At 40.9% G+C, this 21,048-nt stretch overlaps 3 protein-coding genes across 3 annotated transcripts; 2 read left to right on the top strand and 1 right to left on the bottom strand.

Moving 5' to 3' along the window:
• The first annotated feature begins 39 nt into the window (after positions 1 to 39).
• Positions 40 to 7,605, top strand: Swip-1 (EF-hand domain-containing protein D2 homolog Swip-1). The gene is made up of 3 exons (XM_065300046.1): positions 40 to 533; positions 6,382 to 6,664; positions 6,806 to 7,605. Exons 1-3 carry the CDS (start codon positions 364 to 366, stop codon positions 6,935 to 6,937), a joined length of 585 nt encoding a protein of 194 aa, XP_065156118.1. The 5' UTR covers positions 40 to 363; the 3' UTR covers positions 6,938 to 7,605.
• Positions 7,606 to 7,756: 151 nt separating this feature from the next.
• Positions 7,757 to 8,722, bottom strand: LOC135789950 (uncharacterized). Its single transcript, XM_065300036.1, has 3 exons — positions 8,402 to 8,722; positions 8,194 to 8,345; positions 7,757 to 8,119 (listed from the first exon to the last, which is right to left on the bottom strand). The coding sequence occupies exons 1-3, from the start codon at positions 8,585 to 8,587 to the stop codon at positions 7,849 to 7,851; spliced, it is 609 nt and encodes a 202-aa protein (XP_065156108.1). The 5' UTR covers positions 8,588 to 8,722; the 3' UTR covers positions 7,757 to 7,848.
• Positions 8,723 to 11,375: 2,653 nt separating this feature from the next.
• LOC135793762 (uncharacterized) lies at positions 11,376 to 14,761 on the top strand. The gene is made up of 7 exons (XM_065304847.1): positions 11,376 to 11,676; positions 12,154 to 12,255; positions 12,359 to 12,587; positions 12,638 to 13,475; positions 14,044 to 14,318; positions 14,372 to 14,413; positions 14,467 to 14,761. The coding sequence occupies exons 1-7, from the start codon at positions 11,476 to 11,478 to the stop codon at positions 14,586 to 14,588; spliced, it is 1,809 nt and encodes a 602-aa protein (XP_065160919.1). The 5' UTR covers positions 11,376 to 11,475; the 3' UTR covers positions 14,589 to 14,761.
• The last annotated feature ends 6,287 nt before the right edge of the window (positions 14,762 to 21,048 follow it).

Below are 21,048 nucleotides of genomic sequence, written 5' to 3'. Positions count from 1 at the left end.
TGAACGTGCAGTGCATTTTCGCCTCAAAATTTTCGTGAACACATCCATCGTGTATGTTTATGCCTTCTGTTCCATGCGCATTCGTCACGGCGGTGAAGGCGGGCTGCGCCAACCGATAAGTCGGCGTTCACGGTGTTTAAAACCGCGCTCCCGAGCCAGTCGCGCGCCAAACGGCAACGCAACCGCACGAAGTCGTTCTCAGCGGTGGTTCGCTGCTCACGAAGAGTCTCGTCAGCTTGTTTACAGTCGAACAGCGAACACGTGCCCGCCCGCATCTTGCGCCCGAACTTGTTTCTCTCGTGTGGAGCTCATACCATCCACACACGCATACATCTCGCCCCCATCTTCGTTCTTCGTAATAACATGTCTGGAAGCTCGGAGTTGACGTCCGTGTTGATGCGTCGGCAGGAGATCAACGACGCGCTGGACAACGGCGAAGAAGTCACCGTCAAATATCGCATCGTCAACGTCTACACCGAATTCTGCGAGTTCACACGCAAGGAAATCAAGCAGTATGAGAGCACCTTCAAAAAGTGAGTATAGAATTCATTATCACGAGTTTTGAATAATTTGTACGTTGAAAATTAATTTAAAATTAACATCAGCGATAAGAATATTTGTCCAAGATAACAATATACACAAATAGTAATGCACTTAGAGAGGAAGTTACCAACACGTTTTCAGTGACTTGAAATTTACAATTTTGTAAAACAACGGAAACCGACGTTTGTACAAGATAGACAGATTTATCTTTGTCGCTTCGCAACATTCTTCATTCATTGTTTCATTTGAAATTTAATTGTTTGTTTTTTATCATCCCTTGTTGGTGTGGTGTATGCGAGTAGTATAAACTCCACGTGGTAGATTTTTTATGCGTCGTCGTGACGCACGCACGTCGGGAAGATGCGAAGAGAAGACGCGTTCACATCAACTCACAACCAACGAAAAAGCATTTCATGACCTTCAAGACAGACGAAACCCTTTTTCTCGGCTCCCGCTGCGCGCTTACTTGTGTTTGCTGTGCGTGTGCCCTTTGAACACCAAATATCGATTTGTCTCTTGACTTTGAAACTCGCGCACCTATTCTGGTTCACCCAGTGCCCTATAGACTAGCAGAAGGATATCTCGGAATGTTTAACGTATTTTACCAACTCGAACGCATTCTATTTTTATCGTTTCGGTGGCACTTTGGATTTTACCTGTTTCGCTAAGGGTCGACTTCGACTTCGGTCAAACGCGCTTATCACAGGTTGCACCATTACCTTTTAGGTGATTGAAATTAAGATGAAGTAAAAATATACTTTGCATTGGAATGCCATGGCCCCGTCGACATATTTGGTGATAATGTTGCAAAGAAGTCGCAAAACAGCTCGTACAACCTCCAAGGTCAGCGCGGCCAAACAAATCAATACCAGAATGGTATTCTCACAAACGCACCAATGATACAAACATACTATGCGTTGTTTACATAAATTTCCTAGGGTACAAAACTGATCTTTTAATTAAATAAACCCGTAGATCATGCATGACTTCCACTTTCAATTAAAAACGTAGTGCATGTCGCAATATTATGGAGTTTTATGTGAACATCCTGTATGTTGGATATAAAACTGAATATGGAGCATCGAATAAATGTTGTAAAAGGTCGCGGTCGCGCTCATGCATGCCCACGGTGTTATTGCCGCTTGCCTTCGTCCGTCCAGCGTAAAATAAACGCACCTCCACTGTAAAAATAGGCTATTCGCTTGTTTACGTCCTTCTTGTCCTTTTACGTCCTCGCGACTCAACCTTTCTTCGATAGCAAATTACCGGCCACTCTTGATGCAGTTTTTAGTGCCGGCTTTATTTGGGTCACCTCGCCCACACTGTCACTTTCAGTGTGAGACATTTTTGAACCCTCGGGAGTCGATTGTTCTCGCATTCGCATACTGTCCTTGGCAGCATGGATCCTCCTTGCGATCAATACATCTCGAGATGTATTCTCCAACTGGATTATTTTTTGGTCAATTTCTTCGTTTATAAATATAGTCATGCACATGTGCATCGAGTATGTTTCGAATGTTCTACTTCATATGCGCGCTTGTATACACAAAAAGCCCGAAACGTAATGAACTGCAAGTTATTGGGGCCTATTTTTGGGGCGTCGGCGATTGTTTATTTATGCGATCTGCGCCGGTTATGATGCGTGTTATTTTTCAATTACCGATTCGTTACACGCTGATCAGAATAATGTTCAAGTGTTGGTAGGTACGTGCAACCGCGCATTACCGTTGCACCGTCAAATGTGTCCGATTTCACGTAATTCCAACCAGCAACCACAAAATATCCGCAATTATCGATTACAGTCGTGAATTTGTTGACGTGCCATACGCACCCAAATACAAACACTTTAAATACAATGCCGTGTAGTGTAATTGAGTATTTTACGAGTGAAAGAAAATCGTGGCTAATTTCTCGGTGTGTGTGTGTGCGTTTCGTCGACCTCACGGAGCGTAACCATACAAACGCGGAGGAATCACTGACGCTCCGCATTTATAAATAAAACCCAACGCATTTAGTGTTATTGATCTTCTTGAAGCGAGTTGCGAGTGCCCCGTGAGCAACAATAGTTCCACATTGCGGGAGAGCCGCGCCGAAAAACCACCACAATGCATTTTAATTAATTCTCAACCTCGGAGAAGAAAGAAAAGAAACTTGATTCATTCATTCATTCATTTCATCGTTATTATTATTTAATCCGACCGGTTAATTAAGAACCGCCGAGGAATTGTTTTGGCACTTTATGTAATCATAGAAATGCGTGATTTTTAATTATCAAGCCCCAAGCAACAATAGAAACGAAAGAAGAAATGTTTGGGAACGAGATCGAAAATCAGCGCTCAAACACAACACAAAACAGTGTGAAAAGGAGGCGAATGCAATAAATACGCGCATAACAAAATACCCAGCTATGTGGTTGTCATTCCATTGTTTGTTTACGATAGAATTCATGGATTGCATTACGACTTACGACATTCGTGTGTAATTCAACTCCGAAAATGACAAGACAACGCTTTAAAAAAGGACTGAAAGTGAATACCATGCCTTGATACGGGTATCGCCGGCGTGTTTTTGCGCATTTTCGATATGTATTTTTATGTGCACAGTTAATTAAGTTCGCAGTCGTTGGCAAAAAGTGACTCCGGCGAGAAATGAAAGTTCTGCCGAGAGATAAACGCGGTAGTTCCACTCACATCAGCGCGAATTCACATCACACCTTGCATCGATATAATTAATCCTTGGCTTCTCGCTTTTATTCACCTGCAGCGTCGTCACCTACGCTTACTAATTCGCCATTGTCGGTTTAACATCTTAAATGTAACGTAATGGATTAATTAATGCGGAGATTTTTATTTGTTAATCATTATATTCGAGTTGATTCACATTTCTAGTGGGAATCGAATGTGATTCATGACGATTACGACTTTTCTGTGTCTTATAAGGTTCCGAAAAGTGATAAAATGCAGTTGTTGACTATGCATTGTACGAATTTACACATTTGTGAATAATGATTGACGTCATATTGTTGTTTTAATATTTATCGTAATCACAAATCGCAATTTTTTTTAATTCTGACTTTCATTTTGTGGTTTGTTGCTCCTATGATGCCTGAAATTAGTTGTTAAATAAATTTGCACAATGTTTAGCAGTGACCTGTTAAATAACGGCTTCCTGTTGGTCTGAATAACGAAAAAAATTCACTGTTTTTTTTTTGTTGTTGTGTGTTCGCAACCGCACAAATGGGTTTTCGAACTCTTGAATTCGGTTAACAATTGCGTGCGCGCATTGTTGTGATTTGTGTAATCAAGGTTGATTATCTTGCAATAGCAGGACTAATTTCGGCTGGGTTTTCTTTCGGAGCCGTCAACCTGCTCGTGTGTTACCACATTGCCTGATTGCTGGCTTATTACGGCTTGTTATTCAATGACATGCGGATATTTAAATTAGTCACATATTAAAGGCATTTAACTAGCGCATTGATTTGCTGCTTTTGCTTTCGTCAACGCGAGTGACTCACAAGTCGGACGCAGGATAAACAAACGTAACGCAAGTTCATTAAATCCAGTTTACGATACGTAAAGCATCCGATGCGAATGCGAACACAACGCATGTGAAATTGTGCGTTCCCTGCGGTTTTTACGCACTTCCGTTTTTTTAATCATGCAAGGACGAACCCCTTTCCGCCGAGCGCAAATATTACCGCATGTGACTCACGATGAACAAACAGCCGGATGAATTTGATCGTCGAATTCGAAGTGAAATTAGCGCTCGGAAAATATTGACTTTCCTTACTCGTCGCCGTCGTGAATCAATGCGAATTGCGATTGGGACTTTCATTGCTTGAGAAACTGCGATAATAGCGCAGTGAAACTGGCGAATTTCAGTAATTGACAGTTGTGTACATGCGCAGTGCAAACACGTTTGCTGATCTCAAGTGCACTTCACAACATGAATGGTTTGTTTGGACGTTGCTTTGACCAATTTGCTCGATGATTGTCTATTGATCGATTACACGCGCTTGGCATTCCGCCGACCGATGTCTCGAGAAGAAGGAAAAGTTAAACGTCGCTGAAGAACCGGTGTAAAAGTCGACTTTCGCTGGCATTGTTTTTCGCGGCGGCGCGCGTGCGCATTGAAATCAAATTTGAATTTCAATTTCTGTTTGATTCGACATTCGTCGTGGAATTCATATGAATGGGTGGCAGGCGTTTAGATTTACACGCATGAACCATTTGAATTGTAAATATTTACTCAGCTTGGTTGAATATAAATAAAAAATATCGACCAAAAAACTGCATTGAAACAACGCAATCGGATTATGCAGATGCTCCGAATGGAAATCGATTTTATTCATTATCATTTTATTGTGAATGAAAGCGAGTGTGCGTATGGGGAAACTCATTTGGGCGTATTATAATTATACAAAAATTACCATAAAATAATCACGCTGCGTGGACTATCTTTTCTGTTGCGTTTGCGCGCTCGACGAAAAGAGAAGAAAAAACACACACGAGTGGAAATCGATTTAATTGTAGATAAACAATGTCAAAGAAATGAATGAGCGTATGCGCGACGCGTATGAAAATAGAAAACGCACACGACCACGCAATCGCACATTTGCATAAATTAATATAATTACGGATGACTTAGTGCAGTGTTTGTTAGTTTGTGGAGTCGTCGTTGATTTCTTTCGCATTCCGCGTGCTGAGCATGCGCGTTTTTGTCATGTCAATGACAGCGCGCGTGTTTTTTTCGATCGGATGTTTACAATGATATTAATATGCGCGTGATAAAGTGGGCCCTGACCTGGTGCAACGCGAAAGATGATTCGTTTGATACGCACGCAAAAAACGCACAACTCATTCGTCATGAGGGATAAATGCTTCCGTTCCAAATATTCGACGCGATTGCCTGGTTGCCTTGAATTGGCCGCGTGCGTAAACAAATCTGCGTGATTTTCAAACCAATTGACACTTTTATCATTCTGCGCAGTCGCAGTAAATGTTTCACGTCAAATATTTGTAATTCTGTGAGTTAATAAGAAGTAATTCCATGGTTTCTCACCTGTTGGGTGATAAAAAGTGTTTAGTTGTTTTCTTCGTGCCATGCGTTAATCTTAAAGTAGCACGTGTATTGATTACACTAACATCAATCATAATTACCGCAAACAACTTGTGATTAGTTCTACGCAACGTGATTCCGTTGGAGTTTCGGTTGTTTCTTCAAATTTATCTTCTTTTGGGAGTGGTAGGCAATTTCGTAAACAACATCTGCGATGCGCACGCGCTCGTTCTAATTCCCTGTGATTTTAGTTTCAATCTGTAAATTAGCTTTCAATTTTCAAATATGCTAACTCATTCAAAACAGTGTGTTTCTAGTGAATTGATAGGCGTTAATTGCGTTCGGTTCAAGGACTGTTTGTCTTTGAATTAAATTTCAGCATCACATTACAATCCGCTGACTCCCTGACCGAACAAGACAATAAACCCCATTATTAAAACGACCGAAATTGCTCGTGTGCGTCATGCCACTGTTTCAACTCGCTCGTCGTCGTGGTGAATATTAAAATTAAAATCGTGTCTTGAACATGTGACAATACACAATATCGCTGTATTTGTTTGCCTCGCATATTGTGGTATGTATTGCAATGTTGTACCGCGCAATGAATGCCGCCGTTATCGTTTTTTTATTAGCGCTGTTATCGTCGCGACTCTTTAATGGTAAACCAACAGCGTGCAATGTAATACGATCATTATTGTTTTTAATTGTTTTCTATTCTATTGTGCCTTGCCAAGCACGTATAAATAAACAAATATTGAGATATGATAATTTTTGTTGCAGGTTCAACACAAACAAAGATAGCTACTTGAGTTTAGATGAGTTGAAGCGCATGATGGAAGTGTTGGGGGCGCCACAAACTCACCTTGGCTTGAAGGGCATGATCGCCGAAGTGGATGAGGACGGCGATGGTCGGCTATCCTTCAGAGAGTTCCTGCTAGTTTATCGCAAAGCACGCGCTGGTGAATTGGACGCCGACTCGGGGCTTGGACAGTTGGCCAAATTGACTGAGGTGGATGTGGACAAGGTTGGCGTGGTCGGCGCCAAAGAATTTTTCGAAGCCAAAGTAAGCAGCCATGACATTTTGATACGCAATAATTTAATTCTAGTAAGATTGATAAAATGATAAGTTTTGAGTGAATTCGCAATTTTTTCCTTAATTTTTTTAAATAAATTTTCAATTAACACTAACGCCATCTTCTTTCAGATAAACGAACTCTCTAAACGAAGCAAATTTGAGAGCGAAATTCGCGAAGAACAGGAAGAGCGCAAGCGCATGGAAGAAGAGAAGGCAATCCGACGACAGCAGTTCCTCGCGAAGTCGCGCATCTTTCAATAAGCACAATTGGCCGCCGTGCCTGAACCCACTAGTCCATCGAAATACGTCTTTGACTTTCAAGAGCAATTCATGAACAAATGGACTTACACCGAGTATTAAATTGTCGACATATCCATGCTTGAATGATACCTATTTTCGTAACCATTAGAAATTAAGCAATTGAAGCGCGCGCAATTATTACGGTTAGTGTTTGATGATAATAACATGCTCTTATATTAAAGCTAGGGACGAATTGTAGAGTTGTATTTTGTAAAGTTAATTTTATTCAATGTTTATCAAAGCGTCTGAAAAAAACGCGCTTTTACTTTTACTCGATTTTAAATGACTTGGAATATTCTTCTGCCACGTTTAGTATAATAATATGTATTTGATAAGCGTTTAGTGAACATACGCTGTGCGCCTGTGACAGAAATTCAACGTTACACACAGATATATTGTGATAAGTGTATAAATATGTATTTTAATATGGATATAAGTTGGAGAATACTTTCGAAACAAATGTGAGACACGTCGATTTTAAATTTAAGAGATAAAATTAGTCAAAAGACTTAGTCATAGTTTGTTTTACGACGTACTGTTACAAAATTTAATAAATGAGTACCAGCATATCAAAAATCTTATGGTCTCACACACGTACAACACACAAATATAATGTTTTTATGCATAAACTGAAGTAAAACTGATTTTTAACAGTCGTTTCCTTAAAGTTTGGTAAAATGAGCCTTACAATTATCAATATCACATATAAATTAAACTTAATCTGATGTATACATGCATGATTTTGATAATGCGATAATGCGGTTATATATTAAAACGATATAGAATGTTGTATATAATGTACAGGTATGTATACATACAATAATTTAAAAGTTACGATCGTCAAATCTGTACAAAAGTACGTAATTTGTATATTAAATAGGCAGAGTTTGACTAACCGACCGACTAAACAGCTTGCCGAAGAACGACAGGCCAGTTGTGCCGCCGGGAATGTTTGCTATGACGGTCCACAGCAGTGAAATCACTTGACCGACAGCAAAAAGCACTGTCAGCGGTGTGCTCTGCAGGTGCATTGCACAGTAGAGGGTTGCAAACAGGGTACTGCCGTAGGCGATGGACAGGAAGACGCGTTCGCGTGAAAACATGTACTTTAGATATGCCACTGGACCCCAGAGAAATGATAAACTGTGAAATATGACATAGAATAATTAAAATTTGAATATTAGGCCAGTTATTTCTCGTAGTTGATTGATACTTACCTCAAGATCACAAAGAAGCTTCCAAGTGTGAATAACAACGAAAATTTCCTAGCTTTGAATAATAATACTGGTATATACATCAGTGAGAGTGAAAAACATAAAATTCCCATGCAAAGGCAGAAACCAAATCCAACAATTTTCTGCATCCGACTCTGCAAGATACAAATAAAATGTATAATTTTATATATGCTGATTGATAGTATATTACCAGTGTTGGACAGCATCCTTCACAACAGCCTTTCTTTGTCTGCTGGAACCAAGTCTCATCTTCTTCCTGATGTGGAGCTCGATTGAACCACTGAGGCTTCTGTATGTTGGGTATTGTGAGTTTGAAAGACTTCTTTTGGTCACTTTGAAGTAGGAGATACTCGTCCAAGTCTTTTTTGAGGTCCATTCTGATAAATTACAGTAGAATTTGATTTTCCAAAATGAGCATAACACGTAAACGAATTTATTTGGATTGCCAAGGGGTTTTGGTTATGTCGGGATAGTGTCCTCGCATCTCGGTAGATGGCAGGATAGGTAACAAATAATGCAAGTAATATGTTAGTTTGATCCGTTTGAGCACTTGAACAAGTGACAGAATTTTTGACATTGTGAAATGTAACTTGTTAATCAGTGCTAGAATCAAGAGAATATTATTTATTTACAAGAACAGAAGTGGTAGTAATCATTTTGTGGAGGACAACGTGGAGATAGTGCTGGTGATCTAAAAAATAACAGCTGCTTGTGTCCTGTGTACCCAGAACAGACTACGGAGTTGAATATTTAAAGCAGGATCGTCAGTTGTAGTCGTAAGTCTTTAATTTTTACTTTTATATAAGGGTAACATATTTTAAAGCCTTTGTTCTGTAATACAGCGGAGAATTTATCTGAGAAAATTGTTGATCAGTCTTTAACCTTTACGTAAAATTCCCGCGTTTTCAAATTTGATGTATTCATGGTTGCCTATGTTACACATAGAAAATAATTGATAATTATTTGTTTATATTTCATTAATTCTTAATTGTTTATTAATTTCTGCAGGAAATTCAGCAAAAATGTTTGTAGATTTAACATTCTACTATATAAATTGTAACTCGAATCATCTAATTATGTGTTTCCAATTGATAAATGATCAATTCCAGCCGCCAAACAAAATTTTCCGCATTGATTCGCGATATATTATCCACACAAGCATCAGCAAGTACGAAATATATAGAAATTCCAAACGTAAATACTGGTATGATGTCAGGCGCATTTATATGAATAAATAATTCGAATACCAGTGCTTCGTTTCGCTAAAAAGTTCTGTATCAGGCTGCATATTCCACGTATATGTAAATTGCATCATCGCAATCCGTTGATTATTTTCAAACTGGTATCTACATCCCCACTCAAAGAAAATATATTTTAAAATGCGATAGGTTGAAAGGGCGAACACCAAAGGACAACATTATTTAGCCTCATTGTTACCGACAAAATTGCAACACGCTCAGAAAACAGCGCAACATGAATAACAGTGTGCAAAAGTACCATCGCAACATTTATTAATTGCAATACTGATTTATAGTTCGCCCATCTGTATCATGTGTAGAGAGATACCTACTTGTAACCTGTATGGTAGGTAGATATGCTGGTCAAAAGTTATTTATTGATGTCTTCGTATACAAGGTATCACTGCAACGCATGCGCAACCACAAACAAAATTTCCACGTTGCATTCGTGCGACTCCGGCTGAAATTTTGAATATAGATTTACGCTGCGCGTGAAATTAAGCACTGTTTGCGGGAGGCGGTTAATGCGCGAATAGGTGCCGATATGTGTCGACGTTCAAACACCCCGTAGGATACCTTGCGAACAATGGGATAATTAACAACTTCATAGCAATTGCAGCTCGCATCGGTGGGCATTCCCCCTTGCACTGCGCGCGCGCGCACGCACGCACCGTCTCCACACTCACACTCGGCAACATTTAATCAGTTTATAAGTCGGTAACAAGTAGTTATAATAATGAGTTTCATTCTTTCCTGCGTGTATTGACTTCTTTCTTCGGCGCGCTTTTATTCGCAACGCGCGAGCGTGCGCGCGTGCATGTGTTGTTTTTTTTATTCTAGGTGTGTGTTCACCGCGGCCGGCGCGCCGCGAACGTGCGAAACGTATTTATGAAATGTGCAGAATATGCATACGCGAAGAAGGTGCCGAGAACTTGTTTCAGCGATTTTCTTCGCATCTTTCAAACGCTCGAAAATACCAACCGCCCTAATTTCAATTGCGCAGGCGAAAAGTTGCGCGCGTGCGTGTGTGCGTCGTCGATTGCAAATGAAAATGAGAATGTGAATAGGAATGAGATTGACCAAGGACGAATTCACGCAGCGTTCGAAAATCGCGCGTAGCGGCGGGCAAGTCGAAATAACTTAAGTTAGGTTATTTAAGTCACTTCCAGCCGCAGCTTATAAATTAGTTAATTTAGTTTTACTCGCCGATGTGCGTCCCTAGCCAACGCGGCTGCGTCCGCGTACGGACATCATGATTAAATTCATGTAAATGATTAAAAGTACAAGTCTCCGTGCCTCCTCGCTTCGCCTAGCTTCTTCGTGGGCCGGTTATGCGTATGATTAAAATTAAAAACTAAATGATAAATTCCATTACGCCGCGGACGGTTGGTAGTAGTCGTCGTTGGACGTAATTCAGCCACGGAGCAGACGCGATGTCTCAAAGGTACGCAGGGCACGGCCTCGTTTTGTTTTTACCTTCGTTGGAATTTTTTTGTTGTTGTTGTGTTGTACCTCGCCCCGATCTCTAATATTTGTACGCACGACGCGCTCTATGCCTGTAAGTGAATATGTTCGTATGTAGGTAAAGGCAGAGCAAAAGCAATCGAAGGAAGAGACAATGTTCCGACGATGGCTACAAGAAACGGGTACCACTCGCAGCCCGCGAGAGGCATGGAGTGTCATAAATTAATAGTTCATTTTTAAACGAGATAATTGTAAATATGCATTTTTCTCGGTCGGCCCATAATTATAAATAATACCAATTTATCCACCTGTTCACGTTCGTTTTCGTCGTGTTGCAAGCATTTCACATGTGTCTACCATGAGAAAATACCCATAACCAACCAGCAACTAAATCAAGAATGCTTAAACTTTTAATAAATAAAAACAAAAAACAAATTGATTAGTGTCAAATCATATCAGCTTGAATTTGGCACATTTCGGAAATTTTTTGCAATACATTATCAGTCAAACTGCACCGTTTACAATTCCTCTCTATTTCGATTTATTACAATTTATTCCAACCATGGTATTAGATAAGAGAACTCCGACTGTGAGCGGTGCCGACCATTCAGCCATCCCGAAAAAGAATGATCACGTCGATGCTTCCTACCGCTCTAGTGTGGAGCGTTCATATCTCGAAAAAACCATCGAAATGCGAATACGTAATAATACCTACCAAAGATACAACATTATATATCCCCAACGGGGGGAGAGAAGCGCCGGGGTACGCATAACGCATCACGACACTTTGCATAATTTTTGAAACATTGTGCTTGAATGTTATTATCATTTTATTATCATTCGTGGCGTTGGAATGTGCAATTACCATTTAAAATTTAAATGAAGAAAGCTGAAAACGTCACAGCGTCTCTCGCAGAGAGGGCGAGACCCTAACCAACACGTTTTGTGTTTGTATTTTGCATTTTGCATTCGCGACTCTCTACGAGATGTTTATCTAAATTAATTTTCGGACGGCGCGTTATTCAAGATGTATTTATTTATATTTTTAAAGACAACTCGTTCGTTATCTGGCGTCATCAGCGGTTGGAAACCTGGAACCTCGGAGTGTAGATGCTGTAGCGGTCCACATTCTGCACGGGGCATATCAGTCTTTCGGCTGACGGACTGAAAATCTCATTTCATTTGTTTCTCTCTTTGCTCCGCTCGTGATTTTAATTAATATTTGCTTTCGACTTTCCAGCCGTCGTCGTTGGCGCAGCACCGTCCCGAAATTTGCCGCCACCGTAACGGGGAATGTCAGCTGAAGTCGTCTTACATAAAGAGCTCGTCGGTCAACATGCAAGTTGGTGTCGTTCCATGATGGCCATCGCGCGTATTATTTATTTTAGCTGCCCGGCCGAAAATATGCTAATCCACTATCATCCTCACATCTTTTTGTTTTCAAGGACCTGCACATTTTACTCTTCACGGACGGGGAGCTCGACATTGACAAAGTCCTTTGCTTATATCTGCTGACTGCTCACAAGACGGAGACGCTGGGCATGCCGCCGAAAACGCCACGGCAGAGTTTCAAGGCCCGCCAGCTGTCACCGTTGGAGAGATTGATCGGACGCGCCAAACGAAGGAGCTGTGTCCGCCAAAAAGTCTTTAAAAACCTACCACTCTTCCTCTTAGGTATGTCTACAATCCGCTCCATACCCAGACATTCCATTTTTCGTTCCCAGAGCTCCCGGCCATGCCTAATAAACCTGAACCTAAACGGGACCCACGCCTAGAAGACAAGGTGATTGTCAATACCAAAATCATGCGTATCATCAACTCAGTTAAAATCGCGCTGGAAGTGAGCAATCCGGAAATGATACGGAAATTCATGTATCTGGCACATGACAGGACTCGCATTGAGAACGCGATGATGCAGCCCAAGATGGAAGCCTTCTATAGATCCCTACATGGTCAAAACATCATCTCCTGTTGCGAATCCTTTGAATTAGAAACAATTCCCAAAAAGGGTTCGATATCGTTTCGCGTTGATGTGGAACCCTTGGAGGAATTAATTCGTCTGGTGCGTAGTAACGTACTGCTGGTTCCTAGCGCCCGTACATGGCGAGCAACACCCGCCTTAGTAGCTCCAGTTCCAGCCCCAGCTCCAGCTCCCGCTCCAATTCCAACACCTCCCCCATGCCCAAAATGCGATTGCAAGTATAGCAGAGACGTTTCAAGCGCTGGTCCTTCCAACTCCGCCGAGCATCTGTCCACCATTTTGGAACCAACTGAAAAAAGTAGTTTTGCTACAACAACATTAGACACCATGAAGGATATCGCCCCCATCGAGAATCCATCATCGGTGGTGTGCAACTTGAGCAAACACGACCCAGAATTCTTTTTGAACATTGATCAGTGCAGTGACGAAGACGTCGTCCAACGCGAAACGATGATCACACTCCAGCCGAAAATCATGAAAAATCTCCAGCTGGGATTTTCCAACATGCAGATCAACGAAGATGACCACCGGACAACTTTTGATGAGGATCTACCACTGGAAGAGTTAGCAATACTCCTCGAGTAAGTAAACAGAGGGAAACTGTCGAAAAGTCAGTGCCTCCATGAACGGTCAGACACATGTCATTAGAAACACGCCGAAGCGAAACAATCGAAGGCAATCCACAGCGTGGAAATAATACATACATTATAAAAATAACGAATAAGGCGGAATGACGCACGCCGAACACGTACGCGCGGTCGTCGGTCGGCGTAATTGTTAGTAGTAAAATCACGCTTCGTAAAACAATGTTTCCACAATGTTTTCGTATGTAAAATCACGGTGTGCTCTCTCTCTCTGCACGGGGCCCGATCGGCCGCGACGACGTCAAGCATTCCGAACATGTGCGTTGCATGCGTAATTCATAATTTTCTTTTTCCTCTCCCCGACGTCGGTGTAACGCATGCTCATTGTTGGTAATATGCGTCGGGGCTTTATTTGATTCTTTTTCCTGCGCGTTGTTTTACATGTTATTTTATAGCATGTCAGCGCGCGGATCGACACCTTATTTACCGCAGCGCATACTTGGACTTTCATCCGGGCATTATCCGCACGTCGCCTAACAAAATCTACATGTTTTTTAATGTTTAGTCAAAAGGTGCGAGAGGAAGCGTCCATGGATTTACAAAACTTGATGGAGAATCTCCTGCCGGATTCGAGCCAATCGAAAGAATGTGTGACCGAGGACACTGACAGACCCACATATGGTTCTTATAATGTGAAACAAACCACGTGTATTGCATGTTTGAAACGCTGGTCGGAACCTGCGCCTTCGCCGAAAATTTCGAAGATAAAACGGTTTAGACTGCCGAAAAGTGGTGAGGCTTCCTATTTTCATCGAGGAGCGCACAGCGCATTTCGGACTTGATCGATAGGCAAGTACAAAAAATACGCGAAGAGGAGCGATTGGCGCGTAAAGCCTATCGACGGACACCACCACCACCAGAACCACTACCAAAAGGTACGTGCGTAGAATATAATCAGCATATTATCATCTAACCCTACAAATCCTAGAAACAGAAGATCAACCGATTGAAATAATTGATTTGAACGATATGGACTTAGCTAGAATACGTCAAGAGATTCGCGTGGCTGAAACAGCTAAAAAACTGAAGAAGTTTTTCGAATCGGCATAAGATTATTACGACTCTGACGCAACACGCTCCACACCTCAAGCAACGACTCCAAACTAAACTTTTTCAACAATAATTTCATATTTCACAATTACACATTCTCGAAACCTAATAACATCGATAAATAACTTGATTAACTCGAAATAAATAAAAGAAAAAAACAAGAAACATAATAAGACGTTTAATGTCCTTGGTTTTATTGCCATAGGTGTCGATGTAGTAAAATGTGCGCGCGCCGCATGAAACGAGAACGAAAAAAGAATTTCGATTTCAAAATCAACCGCGACACATTTGTTTAAATTCTCTCATTTACGCGATGAACAAATGCTGCGCAGGTGCTGCTACAGGGCGTTGCGCGTACTGTCAGCATCCCGAGTGTCAAACAAATGCGTGTGTGTGGTATTAGTTCTGCGCTTTCAAACCGATGTCGTCGAAATAAATTCCAGCGGCTGTTAGCTAATACCTGTACATATTAAACGAACAAACACCTGTTCGACGCGGTGCGTTTGTTTGTTGTTCGCCAGTTTATTTGTTACTCGTTGCTAAATCAGAATGTTAAACGGCTGCTGTGCGGCGTTGTTACACACACCTGAATGCTGAATTAATCTATAAAATCGATGCGCGTGTAGCGCGCAGGCGAGAATCTTGTAATTTAACCTTCTTAGTCTTCGACATGTGAACTTCAACTATTTAGAACTCGGTGTGAGCTATAAGTTTGCACTTTGCATGCATGATACGACGACGTCTCTAGTAGCTGCGCAGCGCTGCGGGCGCGGAAAAAGCGCCGCGCGAAAAAATCCACCGCCAAGGTCTTCTCGCCGGTGTTGTGTGCGGTGCACAAGCGAAGGCGAGGCGCGGATTCATGCATCTCGGCGCGAAAATGAAGCAAAACGCATTTGAGTATTTTAGGCGTTTTAACTATTTCAACGATTTTCCTAACTAGTGCGCCAGCAGCGCGGAATTTGTGAATATACTGCCGAGACAATGAAACTAGTGCGCGGATTGAAGAAAAACGCGCAAACGCGTGGCGGCATGATCAATGCACGTGCATATGATCGCAGGAATTCGCACGAAAACTGCTGGCTTTATTTTCTAGCGCAGAAAATTGCGAGATGCCTACTTTTATTATTGTGCGCACTTTAGTCCTGTATTTATCGAAGTAATATGTGTATGACCCTGTTTTCGATGCGTCGCCGACTCCGGCAAAGAAGAAATTAAAATGAAGATGACACCAATTAAGCGACGTACGATGTTACGACGCAGTTTTATGTGCGCACGACATTCGCTCGTGGTTACAGCCAACTTTTACTTTTGAATCTTCTCGCCGTCGTAGTCGCGCAGGTACGGCAGGTACTTACTTGTTAAATAAATAATGCAATCAAATTAGAAATTACTTTTACTGACTGCGAGGTGTCAGTAATGGCGCTGGTAATGAATTTAAGCGATATTGAGCAGAGGCTAGCCTTCTGTCTGTTATAAAGCGTGTCAAACACGCCGAGATAAACCGGCAGACGAAAGTAAATCTCGCATTAAAGGCAAAGGCAAGAAGCTCCATAAAAATCGAATCGAAGTATAAAAAAAAGTTGTAAGTCCGACGAAATCGAAACGCGCGTTCGGCACTTTGAGTGAGAAATTTTGATGAACGCGCAGGCGAGAAATGACCTTCTTAGCCGCCTCGTAATAATATTAATAAAAGACAAATTGAAGAAATGATGAAGTGAAATGAAACCGAACGAAATTGATGCAATCCGAATCGAAAAACGCACCACGCACATAAAAATTGGACATTAAACGAACACATTGACGAAATTAAAACCACCATTCCGCGCGTTTAGGAAGAGTTTAAGACGAGCTTAGATTGCGTAGATGGCGATCGTAAAACACCGCGCATGAAATATAGAAATCATAAAAAGAATCCGTCTAATAAATCAAAATCAAAAATCACTTTCGAATCGAAATCGAAATCACTCGGAGCAACATGAGCATAAGTGCTTCATCTTCATCGCGTGTTTTACCTGTTTACGAGCAGACGTGTTTCGGATCTTTCGGCGGCCGAACATGCACATCACACGAATCTACACATACACGAAACTCTCCTTAGCTTTCTTTCGGCGGCCGGAAAGACGTCACCTGTGCGCTTTTTGGACTCACGCCGCCGTGTTATACATTAATATTTTTTGCGTCCATTGACGCTCCTTCGAGCGATCGCGAACTTTTTACTTTTATTGATCGTTTACGCGACGCTATCAGATCCGCCATGGATATATCGCTTCAATCGCTGGCTGGTGGCCTTGCCGCTTTCGTCTTGTTCGCCGCTCGCGTTTCACGCGATAAGCGAAATTATTTTAAGGTGTGAATGAAGTAATTACGAATTACTTATTGCGGAATAAGATATTTTATTCCCAACTGCAATTAAAACAAAGTATTATGTTTTAAAAATTGCTAAAATCGTTTAAATTTAAAGAAAAACATCAAGAATTGTACATTTAATGCAATTTGTGTAAATATCACTTAAACAACGTCATAATTAAACAGGATATTGACTATCCGTTGCGCACACAATAAACGCATTAGCTCAGTTTCAGTTTCGCACCGTGTTAACGTCGATTCACGATTTGTATGCACATTTTTTTTCTTCAATCACGTGAAACAAAAAAAAAAACGCACATCTAACGTTTGATGTTGGTTGTTGTTGATGTTAGGCGATAGACATTCGCTTTGACTGCGCAGCACAGCGCTAGGAGAAAAAACGTGAGCAGAAACGCGCGAAAGAACGTTTCGCGGATGATTCAGTTGATTCCGTTTACACCGACAGCTCATGGCCGCGTAAATTTACTCATTCGCTCAATTAACGTTCTACGTGCGCTTGTGCGAGTATATCAATATTTCTAATTGTGTTTGATACCTACATTCAGCAGGCAATAATCAATTTATGGTTGCGTTTTTTTTTTTGCGGCACTCATTAAACAAATGTTTAATAGATGGGTTTGGTGCGCAATTGAAAACGAAATCTTCGTGACACCGGCGGGAAGGTTCGTGACGCGGTTTCGTCATATTATTAACAATAATTGGATTTATACATAGCTAAATGATGTTTTTTTCGAAACAATCTATTGACATTTTACATCCGCTGCGCTGTACTCGGAGATTTATTATTTATTATTTAATTAATAACGGCGGAACTTTCAATTTCGTTTAAATTTGAAATCTTTGTTTTAGTAATGTATGCGTCACTGCTTTTAGCTTTAACTTTGGCTAGTCGTGTAGCCGGAGGCTTTTGCAGTATTCAAAACTAAAGCGCGCCTAAATAATCGACTTGTCTTCGAGCTATTTGTCTATATTCGTAGAAAAGTGAAATTCTCGAACGATCTGCGCACAGCTTCGAAAACTAGGTGCATAGCGCTATGGTGAAACTAACATTTTAACGCGTTAAAAGTTCACTGGATAAATATTTGTAAATTTATGCAGATGTATGCTAAGTGTATGCTTCCGAGGGTTAGATAATGTCGCAATGTCACTCTGACGGAAGTCGCCGGCTGGCCGCGGATGAAATTATGTAAATAACGCGAAATTTTTCACCACAAGCGAAATGGTAGCGCGAACACACTCGTATGTCGAGCATGACGAAGTTGTCGGCTTGTCGTATCAGCGCCGTCGGAGGTTTGGAAAGCGAAATTTTCAACTCTCGAAGATGAAGTTTGGTCGGCATTTCGCCGTGCAGGCGAAGCCTGGTGTCAGGTGAAACATCAACATCAAACGGCAACAACACAAAGGTGCGCCACGCGATTTCACTCGCGACTACCATACTACCATACGGGCATGCACGTTTTTCGATGTTGTAGCAGCACTTGTGCCGTACGTGTGTTTTGAAGCGTTTTCAAACGAAACGAAACGCAATTTCTGATTTCTGCGTTTCGTATTCAGCATCGCGCACGTTTAGGTCTCGTACGTAGGTATCTCGGATACGTTGTTATTGGTGCGTCGTGGTTTTTTTTTTTCGCTGGGGCTTGGGTCGTCGCTTTAATATGAAACGAAACGTTCATTAGCGAAGCGCGCTTGCCTTCGGAGAAAATTTTCCCAACATAATCGATGCCAATTAATCGATTGGCGGTTTATGGCGATTTTGATTTGCTTTCAAACTCCTTCATATTCGTTTTTGGTGTTTACTTTCCTTCGGGTCGGCGTGCGAGACTGATAGATAAGGTAATCCTAGAAATTGCACGTCGGGAGTCTGTGGGACCATCTGGTGAAAGAAAAGTTTGCTTTAATTGATTTATATTATTACTGGAAACGGCTACATTCAACAGATTTTTTTTTTCAAAAAAAAATTATTGAGTATTTCACGTGAATATAAAACTTTTGTAATTTAAAATAATTGAAAAGCAAACATCAACAGAAATAAGTAGATATGACACGGTCCGCAAATGAAACACACTCACAGTATGTAAGCAAGTAAGTACGTTGTAAGTAGTACAAACAAAAGTAAGCAACAAATAAAAAGTTGGACAATAACGCATGTGAAGTGAAGAGACAGCATGTGGAGACACTTGTGGTGTGCAATTGGCGATGTCGATGCGTCCGACCGAGATTGAAAAGTCGACGATTTGCGCGAACAAGTGCGCTGATTCAATATCACAAGTAAACGCTGTTTAATTGTTTTTGGCGTGTACTTACCTTGCACGACTGGTCGTCATTTGTTCGCATAAGTGCCTCGGCTGCATGCAAAACGCGCGGATGCATGAATATTCCGGTTTCGCCGGTGTGAACGAGCCAAACTTCCAAAAGTTGGGCGCATGTTTGCTAAACGCTAACAAACTTTTGGTGTCATCGGCATGGAACACGAACAAATGCCAAACGAGATCAGCGCGTTGTGAAAATCACTCACGTAGAATGAAAACAAGGTGAAAACGAGCGCGCAATGCCATGGGTTGACATAGTTAATGATTGAAAGTTATTTATACATTTTGGCACCCTTTCTACTTGTATAATATACCTGTGAGAGGTGTGTACGGCAAACATTAATTATAAATATGTTGTATTTGAGTGCGAGTAAATTCCAGCATCGTGCAGATTGAACGGAATGTTTAGTTTATTGCAAGCACCTATTGTTTGTGTAAACTTTGCCGCAGAAACAGCATTCCAAACTTCCACTTTAAATCCAGGCGGAAATTTAACAAATTGCATATTGGAATACCAATGGACTGTAATTATAAATAAAGTGCGAGAATTTCTTATACAGATTAACTGTTAGAAACATGGAGCAAGCCAAACAAGAACACTATTGCATATCAACATCAAGTGCTAATTAGTGTAAATATTTATCCGTTTGAAATGTACATTATGGTCAAGTGCACTTTCGTATACAATGCGAATGTTGAGTTTGAGTGCTGGATATCCCGTCGAACTTTGGACTTCGTACGAATGAATTCATAACATAACATAATTTTAATCAAAGTACTCTTGTATTTGACAGGTGTCCATCAAATTTCTTTTTCATTTTGTTTATTGAAATTCTAAAAATATGTTTTTCTACTTGCATCTTTAAATCGCCAGTTTTTTCACCGTATTGAGACACAAAAAGTGGTAGTTTGAACACGGATAGACAAAGCTGTGACTAAAGAACTTTAGTCCCGAACTTTAGTCACGGGGTGGAACTACAAAAGTTCAAATACAAAACCCTCATCGTGGAAATAGAGTGGAAGTTAAAAAATACCGTAAGCATCACGTGGCTAAACGCTGTTAAACACTCGATTGATTAAACACTCGCTCTTAATCAATCTCGCGACTCAAACTCCCGCTTAGTCACTTGTTATTTAATATACTATTTTCTACTTCCACCTTTAAATCGCTCGCTTTTACACGGTTTTGAGATACTAAAAGTGGTACTTTAAACACAGACGACAATGGCCGTGACTAAAGTACTTTTGTCACAACTTGATGCGTAATTTTTGCAATTAATTTATCCAGCATTGTGTTCCTCTGAAATATCAACAATTGATAGTTATTAATGTACATTTTTGAAGTTTTTGAAGTTATAACAACGATTAGTAATGCGTATGTTTGCATCTCCGTTGCTGAAATGGTGATTTGTTGCCATTTTCGCACTGCATAACTTTCCGATCGCACCTATTGTTAGTAATCACTGTTTTCGGCACGCAAAACTTTTGCGTATAAATATTTACAATATTTATCTTCGAAACGAATGACTTTTCAATGTTTAAATTTTCTACATATCGCGTACGTGTTCGAAATTAACGTCAACGTCATTAGAAACGCTACAATGCGATGAGACGCTCAGCTCGTTTTTGTATCTTTCGTTCCTCATTTGTATCTCCATAATAACCGCGTGTTTATGCTCATGTTTCGCTTGGATAGTCACCGTTTACGTTCGTTTGCATACGCGCACACGAGTTTCGGGCCGAAACTTTTTCATCGAAGCACATGCGGCTCTAGCTGGTAGAAA

This window comes from Atheta coriaria, unplaced genomic scaffold (assembly GCF_025399875.1).
Source record: "Atheta coriaria isolate IRGN ID8LTWV9N9 unplaced genomic scaffold, Caltech_Dcor_3.1 hic_scaffold_1_pilon, whole genome shotgun sequence".
Taxonomy (NCBI): domain Eukaryota; kingdom Metazoa; phylum Arthropoda; class Insecta; order Coleoptera; family Staphylinidae; genus Dalotia; species Dalotia coriaria.
Note: the sequence above shows the minus strand (reverse complement) of the source record. Positions and strands in the feature narration are given on the sequence as shown.

Coding starts and splice junctions, on each gene's coding strand:
- Swip-1 (XM_065300046.1), top strand. CDS start 364: ATGTCTGGAAGCTCGGAGTTGACGTCCGTGTTGATGCGTCGGCAGGAG. Junction 534..6,381: donor TATGAGAGCACCTTCAAAAA/GTGAGTATAGAA, acceptor TTTTTGTTGCAG/GTTCAACACAAACAAAGATA. Junction 6,665..6,805: donor AAGAATTTTTCGAAGCCAAA/GTAAGCAGCCAT, acceptor ATCTTCTTTCAG/ATAAACGAACTCTCTAAACG.
- LOC135789950 (XM_065300036.1), bottom strand. CDS start 8,587: ATGGACCTCAAAAAAGACTTGGACGAGTATCTCCTACTTCAAAGTGAC. Junction 8,346..8,401: donor AAGGATGCTGTCCAACACTG/GTAATATACTAT, acceptor TGTATCTTGCAG/AGTCGGATGCAGAAAATTGT. Junction 8,120..8,193: donor AGCTTCTTTGTGATCTTGAG/GTAAGTATCAAT, acceptor CATATTTCACAG/TTTATCATTTCTCTGGGGTC.
- LOC135793762 (XM_065304847.1), top strand. CDS start 11,476: ATGGTATTAGATAAGAGAACTCCGACTGTGAGCGGTGCCGACCATTCA. Junction 12,256..12,358: donor GCTCGTCGGTCAACATGCAA/GTTGGTGTCGTT, acceptor TTTGTTTTCAAG/GACCTGCACATTTTACTCTT. Junction 12,588..12,637: donor CCTACCACTCTTCCTCTTAG/GTATGTCTACAA, acceptor TTTCGTTCCCAG/AGCTCCCGGCCATGCCTAAT.